Genomic DNA, 8,585 nt, shown 5'->3' with positions numbered 1-8,585 from the left:
CTTTCGCTGCTATTCCGTAAGGCCCTCTTGAGGTTGCTCTTTTTAACAATTGACCTCTGAGCCTTCAGAGGAAAGTGATTCTTAAGCTAACTTTCCGCCGCTTAGCTTCTGAACCCTGGCATGACATATTTCTCATACTGTCTTATCTCTCAGGAGACTTTCTAAATGTTTTACAAACTCCTGTCTTATTCCGGCTGTCAAAACTTGCCTTCTGACTAAGATTGTCTTAAATTTTTACTTTGAAAAAATGTTCATAGCTTTAAAGGGTTTACTGAATATATGTGCTAGCATTACCAGACTTACTAACAAACAAACATTGTCTAGTCTTTTCAAAAACGAATTTCTAACTTGTTTTCTAAATTTCTCTGTTGGCAACGTGGTTGTCCCATGGCAAATTATTTAGGTCAGACGGAACCCATTGCACACAGCCTAACCCACCAAATAATTTATATCTTTACAAAGCAGACAATTTCTCTGTCCTCTTTTTAATTTATTTTTAAATCAAATTTCAGTTCAAAACTGCAGCAATGAGAGGTGCAGGTGAAAGTAAATGATACAGTTGTACATATATTTCACTCCTACTGAATTTGTTTTGTTTGAAAGCACTAAAATCATGAGGTTTTCTTGACCAGCATTAAAGGAAGAGGCTAAGGACATTTTGAACTGTTTTCATTATTGAGGACAATATGTTTAATATTGTTTGTTACATCTAACCAGATTTTTTAAAAAGTAGGCCACAATAGGAAAATGAACCTTCAGCTATGACCATAATACAAGGTATCACAATGAAGTGTAACTGGTGTGGGCTTTCTGCTAGTTTTCTAAACAAAGAGAAAATGGAGAAATACAATATTTGCCCATCAAATGAGATTAAAGGAACCTTGTTTTTTTACCAAGGCAATGACAAAATTTTCTGAACATGGCAGTTTCATCAGTATTAGAAAGTAAGTTCACATACAAAGTACCAATCCAAGTAAAATGTTATTTTTAAATTATAGATCTTTTTAATAAAATATTGCAGCCACTTCTCCTGCATGTATCCAGAAAGTACTTTTCACATATCTGAAAGTCAATAGTATGTAAAAGCTTTACACTGGCCTTCCACCCTACACATAATTGCATATATGAAACATTGACTGTGTGATAACCTGTCACAGAATATTCCTTTCTGGAAATCTTAAATACATAGAACTTAACATATTTAACTGGATACAGGATCCAGCATCCATGTAATAGTTATCAACCAATGTAGAAGCAAATTTAAAAGCAGAAGTGTAGAAGTTAAATATAAATTGCCTTTTCAATTTGCTTCTTAGTAGTTGGTATTTTAAGATAAGAGCCCTTGAGTCTGCAATTAATACATAAACTAGCCATCAAGAAGAGTAGCTATTAATAGAGGTTACCTAATTCCAATTTCAATAATAACCTCTAATTTGTTGAGATTGTTCCTTTACATTGAGAAGGATAGTTATTAAGTTTCCAAAAGTAGTTATGGTGCCTTTAGTGCCTATTCTTTATATTCATTCTCCAGGAAGGTTTTAAAGTATACTAGTATCAGCCAATAAACATAGTAAATTATTGGTAATTCAATCCTTTCCCCACTATGTAATTCAATATCTTTTTGACATTTTGACTTTTCCTAAATACCCACAATCCCAATAGGCACTCTCTATTTCAGCTCTTATTTATTTGTTATTCTTCAGTTCATTTGTTGTTTATTCAGCTTCTCCCACTTGCTTTAGCTTTAGCTAGCAGCTGCTCTGGCTGATAAGAAAAATATACAATTGGCTTAATTTCACCATGCTTTTTTTCTTTTATTTCAAATACAGCATTTTTTTTGGTTTTTTCTACTTTGTATTTCAATAATTTCTTTTTTGCACTATGTATTTAAATATATTTAACAATTCAACATAGTGGTAGTCTATTAAAAAGAAGTTATACTATCCTATAGAACTTGTCAATATATTTACTTTACTTAATTGCTTGTACTTAATTAAGCAATTAATTTATTGTGCAACACCAAAAATTTACATATCCCCAATGTATATGTAATCTTCTATTTTTTCCAGTAACAAATTAAGTTGTTTTGATTGGCTGCTCCAGCAGAGGGCACTTTCACACCGCAAGTTTGTCCTGGCCACTACTGCACACCCAAAAAAAATTTTTTTTACTATAAATTGTAGGACTACGTGCATAATCAACATTTAGATGATATCCAAATATTTTAAATAATACAATGCTGTAAATCCCATCATTGGCCATTGCATGCAGAATTTTGCATGCAAGCTGCAGTACTAATTTCCAGGTTTTCAGTAGAAAGCTGCTCTAAGAAGACTTTCACTGTGTTCCCTATTCCAAATACAACAGACCCCCTTGAAGCAGGAAAGGAATCAATCTGGCAGGCATTTGGATCACAGAAGGTCTGAAAGTTGCTATTTCATGCCCTAAAGATTTCTGAGTTTTGATAACTTTTATCTGTCAGGGAAGTATGTTTATAATTTCTTTTTTATTGCTTTATTATAATATAATAGCACTACCATGTTTTCTGCAAAAAGAAGACCCTTTCTTATATTGTTTTGAATCCTGAAATAAGTGCTTGGCCTAATTTCATGCACTCAAAAGCCCGATTGGGCTTATTATCAGAGGATGTCTTATTTGGGGGAAAACAGGGTAATATGCCTAGGGATTGCCTGGAAAACACAACGTAATTTGCACTGAATAAAGTAATAGAAAATTAAAATGACTGTATCCCATTTTGCTGTGTTTGACTTTGGAATATTCACCCAACATGTTGTTGCTTTGCATAATCCTTTTATTTTTTTGTCAGTTATTCAAACAATTCCAATAATCAGCAAGAGAAATGAAATTGATGGAAATAAATGCATACATAATGCTATATTGTGAAATGCCGCAACTCTTCAGAACCATTGAGCTACAACAGAAGTAAATATGCCTAACCAGAGACATAGATAATTTAAACTCAATTGATATCCCTTTGTTTTGAACCAGATCCTACATTCCACATACAACTCTTTTGCACTCAAACTACACTAAAAGAGCCTTTATTACAGCACATGGCTTTATTATCAGATGGCTTTGTAAGAAGGAGGGACAAATGGTTGATGTTTCAGCTAGTAGCATATCACCATTATTACCAACTCACATAATATGGAGAATTTCCAGATATGGGGGTACCATAAGTAGTGGAAAGAATTTTTCATTAATGAAACAACAGCAAAAGAAGAAAGGAAAGTGACAACTCTGATTATTTAAAAAATCATATAACTAATGGAAAGCTACTCTTATGCCACCATATCAGCATATACAGCAGATTCCAGACAGAGACTTGCTTGGTGTCCAACAAGCTGCCTCTTCTTTTTCCTCCATGCTCACACCCAACGTCGTGCTCCAGTAATGCTGTCAAACAGATAATATTCTCCAGAGACTTAAGACAAAAAACAAGGGGTAGCGTTAGTTTTTTTGCCTGCTTTAGCATTACCTTCTTATCTTTTGCTTGGTTTATTTTTGTAAAGCTGTCCATCTTCGAAAACACAGCTCTAAGACAGAGGTAATCTGAATTTCATAATGTTATACAATGTCATGGAATACCTCAAAGCTGCTCCTCTACAGAATGGGGGGAAATAGAGACTTATCCAGAGTTGCTTACAATTTCACTTCTAAATATGAAATGGTTTGACTTTGTAACATTGCACAGACCTAGAAAACTTCTAGAGACCCACCAACAGGCATATAATTATTCGTCCTTTTTGCAAGTTCTTCAATGGGTAACATCATCTGGTAAAACATCTGTGTTTCAAAGCCACATAAGGTTGGGCTGCTTAATACTTGAATATAAAACGGCTTAATACTTAACACAAAACCAGCAGAGAATACAAGGGCTGCAAGCGAGAGTGGAATTAAAACAACAACAACAGGAAAATCACCAATGTGGGTCTGTCAAGAAAACTATCCAGTACATGGAGGTGGTGGAGTTGGGGGGTTTGTTTTACCCTAGGACTATATCTGAATGATTTGTGGTGGGATGGAGCCAAAAATGGGTGAGACAAGGATGAGAAAAAAACTTGTCACTAAAGACACAAGTATGAGTATACAAAAATGTAAGAGTTTTTAAAACAACGATAATATAGGCAAAAAAATGTGGTTATTCAATTGAGTTAGATAAATGTTAGCAGTTATGGGAAAGGAATTAAAAATTACAAGTCCATAGTATATAAGAAAAATCAGTATAAAATGTTTTATAGATGGCACATGCCACCTGAAAAACTGGCAAAAATATTTAAAGATAAATCTGAAAAATGTTGGAAATGTCATCAGTTACCTGGATTGTATTATCATACGTGGTGGACATGCCCAAAAGCAAGAAATTATTGGATTAAAATTAAAACATGGTTAGAAGAAATGATACAGCAACATATAGATTTAAAACCAGAACTGTTTCTATTGAGTATCTTACCAGAGAAATTCATTAAGAAAAATATATTTTGATTGTACATGTGATAATGACAGCAAGTATAGTGTTTGTGCAAAGATGGAAAGCAGAGAGAATCCCTATGGAGAATCCCTATGGAGGAAGAAATAATTAAGAAAATATTGGATTGTACAGAAATGAATACATTGACCTTGATACTTAAAGAAAGAGAGGAATTGAAATATTTTCAGATAAGGGTTCAATTTTATGATTGGTTGGAGAAGAGATATAGAATAATATTGTATAGAATAATATTGTAAAGAAAGGAGATGAAATGTTATAACAAATGAAATAATATTAGGATATGAGAAATAATGGTGGAATAAGGAGAAGGCACAGAAGAAGCACACAGATGATGCACTGATGTATTAACCATGTATTGTATGTTTGTTTGTCTATAAAAAAACATTATTTATGTTAAAAAACTTAAGAGTTTCTTATAGACAACTTAGGCCAGTGATGGTGAACCTTTTTTGATTCGCATGACAAATGAGGTGGGGTGCAGGCGTGCGTGCATGGGTGCCCACAGGCATAATTCCATGCAACCCCCATGCATGCATGTGGGACGCTCCAGCATACAATGGCACACCCTTTTTTGCTCTCCCTAGGCTTCAGAGCCTTTTTAGGAGGGCGAAAATGGCCTTCCCCCCACCAGAGGTCCCCCCGGAGCCAGAAAATGGCACAGTCCAGTGAACAATTATGGAAAAGGGCATAGACAGGACGTCCTTCATCTAAAGTCAGACTTCCCAGCAAGGAATTAGGGTAGTGTATTACCAAGTCCTCTGCAGAACATAACAATGGCATAAATCTAGTATGGTCTCTGGCAATCATTTCCTATTATGTGTAAGGAAACCAGCAACATACAGCAGTAAAGGTTTTCAGCCGCCTAAGCTCTGCAGGCCCTCTAGAAGCATGTGATATGTGACAGCAACTGCAGCTCTCAGTCTCTTGCAAATAAATCCAGCTTTTGCTAAAAGATGAACTCTGGTATTTCCTTTCTTGCAATTATTATACAAGAATACATTTTATGGGAAATTGAGATTTTATGTCTTTTCTATTGATTGATTGGACTATGCCCCTGGTTCCTAATGTGGGGCCCAAGCCCCACAGGGGGCAATTTCATTTTTAATGGGGGAAATTGGAACCTTGTTTAAACCTAGTTAATGGCCTTTTAGACTTCCTCTGGGTGAGTAGTTCACTTTTAGAATAATAAGAATTATATATCATGGGGGGGGGGGTAGGACGCCTCAGGATTAGAGATGCTTAGGTGGCGCATGGCCAAAAAAAGGTTGGGAACCACTGGACTATGCTGTAGAGGTCAAGATGATTTAAAACCAACTGCAGATTAAACTTACCGGGATCTTGAGCTCGGCCATCAAATTGGTGTTCCTATAATGAGAGAGAGGGGAGGGAGGGAAAGAGAGAGGGAGGGAAGGAGGGAGGGAGAGAGATATATGATCCACTTCTTCCCAAGGGCAAGAAGCCCGGGAAGAAGAAAGAAAGCTACCTTAGACTTAATCTTCTGTCATTTAGTGACTGTCCCAGTCCTGCACATCGGCAAAAATAATCAGAACTCCAAATACAAATTGAATAATTAAATTATCACAGATAACAGCCACTCAGTTAAGGACCTTTGAGTACTAATTACAAAAGACCTAAGTGCCAAAGCCCACTACAACAACATCGCCAAGAAGGCTTCAAGAGTTGTTAATTTAATCCTACGTAGCTTCTGCTCTGCAATCTCACACTACTTACCAGAGTTTACTTTTGCCAGACCCATCCTAGAATACAGCTCATCTGTTTGGAACCCATACCGCATCTCAGATATTAACACCCTTGAAAATGTCCAGAGATACTTCACCAGAAGAGCCCTTCACTCCTCCACTCGAAACAGAATACCGTACGAAACTAGACTTACAATCCTGAGCCTAGAAATCTTAGAACTAAGATGCCTTAAACATGATCTAAGTATTGCCCACAAGATTATATGCTGCAATGTCCTGCCTGTCAACAACTACTTCAGCTTCAACCACAACAACACAAGAGCACATAACAGTTTCAAGCTCAATATTAAACGCTCCAAACTTGACTGTAAAAAATATGACTTTAGTAATAGAGTTGTTGAAGCATGGAACTCATTACCGGACTCTGTGGTATCATCCCCTAACCCCCAACATTTTACCCTTAGACTGTCCATGGTTGACCTCTCCAGATTCCTAAGAGGTCAGTAAGGCGTGTGCATAAATGTACTAGAGTGCCTTCCGACCCCTGTCCTATTGTCTCTCCTATATCCCATATATCTTCTCTTCTATCCCTATATCTTTCTTCTATTCTCTTATTGATTTATTTTACCCTATATTCTCTCTTCTATTGTTTTTCTAATTCTATTTCCTTGAAGGTGTCCTCTATTACCTTCATTGTGTATTATTGTGTATTATTGTGTACTGGACAAAATAAATAAATAAAATAATAAGATAAATAACATTGCAGCCATTTTATACCTGCTTGTAACTTCCTGACATCCTCCAGAGGAAAGTCTACATAAATGCATTGAGCGGGCAGTGCCATTTTGCCTACTCTAATGCTATTTTATGTACTCCGTGAGATACTGTACTTTCCTTGCTACTTATGGCCACAAGGATAATTGCAACTGATCAACTGCAGGATACAACAGCAGCTTAAGTACAGTCTTAAATATAAAAAATAAAAGAAAATCAAGCTAGCCCGTGATAACATACCAGACTCTGCAAGTCAGTGGTATCTTTCCTTGCTTCTTCTGTCACCTTGTAATTTTTTCCCACTTCTTTGTTCCTACAGAGTGTGAGACATGAAAAAAGAGCTCTTCCATTAAATGTCCTGAGAGAAGTCTAGCAGAACCAATGACACAAAACAGTGTTTTCAACCTTGACCAATTGGTATGGACTTTGCATTGCTGGCTGGGGAATTCTAGGAATTGAAGTCAAGTGGCCAAGCTTGGGAAATACTGACATAAAAGATACAGCCTGGAGCTCTATCATAAATTAACTGATGCTCCACTCTAGTTTCTCCCAAACGCTTGTCCACAAATATATGGAGATTATAGCATGACCATGCTGGTATGGCTAGGTATTGTAAGAATTACAGTCCCAATACATTTAGGGCACACAAACCCACCTCAAATTTTTCTAGAAGAATGTGAAAGCCTGGGGGGGGGGTTGCATTAGCTGACCTACAAGGTCCCTTTCAATTCTGTTAATCTGTTAAATCTGAAATATAGGATTTGGACATCAAGAGTCATCCACAGGCCTTTGATAACCTGCAGACAGATTATCAAAAAAAATGGCAGCACCGACTTTTTAGCAACGGCAAAATTTCATTGCTATAGCTATCTATATTTTCAGCAAATGAATAACATCAGCGTGAAAACTATTGTCATTTTTAAAAAGGAAAGATTGCAAAGAAATAGAAATGGCACAGAAATGAGGAGAGTGTCTGATGAACTTTTTACAGCTGGGTGAGGCAAGAGAGATTAGTGAAATAGATTGAAGGGGTTTCAGATTGAGTCAGGATATACTGAATAGTCATGAGCATCTTAGAAGGGGGTCACAGTATTTATAAAAACCCGATCAGACATGCAAGTGACATAGGACACTATTAAAAATGTCTCTGATCTTTGATCTCTGTTACCCAAATGACCATACTGAGTTGCAATTCCATAACATTTGAGAAGTCCTATAATATAATGTTTGAGAAGCCATCTGCTATATAGACTAAAACTGAATTATTAGAAGTAATATAAGAAGCAATATATTTAATTTTGCCCAACCCGAATATTAATGAAGCCATTAATTCCTAGGGGATCATATACATTTATTTTATTTTAAGGGTTCAAAATACCTGAAAGTGTGAGAACCACAGAACTAAAGAATAAAGCACAGATGCTTAGCATATTATATGGTTCCTCCCTCTGGACTGCCAGAAGCAGAATAATTAAAAAGCCAATATACTGAATTTGCATAAAACATTCTTATGGTAGAATATTATTTTTCTTAGAGCCTTTGATGTAAAGTTTTCAAGCTGGAACAGAATTTCAGCTGTTGGGGTGTAGGCGGCATAC

General features: G+C 36.2%; 1 protein-coding gene across 2 annotated transcripts in view; it reads right to left on the bottom strand.

Annotated features, from left to right (window-relative positions):
* Positions 1–2,794: 2,794 nt before the first annotated feature.
* CDHR4 (cadherin related family member 4) overlaps positions 2,795–8,585 on the bottom strand; it is a 73,017-nt gene continuing 67,226 nt past the window's right edge. For both annotated transcript variants that reach the window (XM_070738795.1, XM_070738794.1), the window contains 3 exons: positions 7,228–7,300; positions 5,845–5,878; positions 2,795–3,445 (listed from right to left, as the gene is read on the bottom strand). In XM_070738795.1, the coding sequence (XP_070594896.1) occupies positions 3,390–3,445; positions 5,845–5,878; positions 7,228–7,300 (163 nt within the window). In that variant the 3' untranslated portion in view covers positions 2,795–3,389. The remainder of the gene's footprint in view (positions 3,446–5,844; positions 5,879–7,227; positions 7,301–8,585) is intronic.

The sequence above is a fragment of the Erythrolamprus reginae genome, chromosome 2, assembly GCF_031021105.1.
Source record: "Erythrolamprus reginae isolate rEryReg1 chromosome 2, rEryReg1.hap1, whole genome shotgun sequence".
Classification (NCBI taxonomy): domain Eukaryota; kingdom Metazoa; phylum Chordata; class Lepidosauria; order Squamata; family Dipsadidae; genus Erythrolamprus; species Erythrolamprus reginae.
The sequence above is the reverse complement of the archived record's forward strand: the minus strand, read 5'-3'. Positions and strand labels throughout refer to the sequence as shown.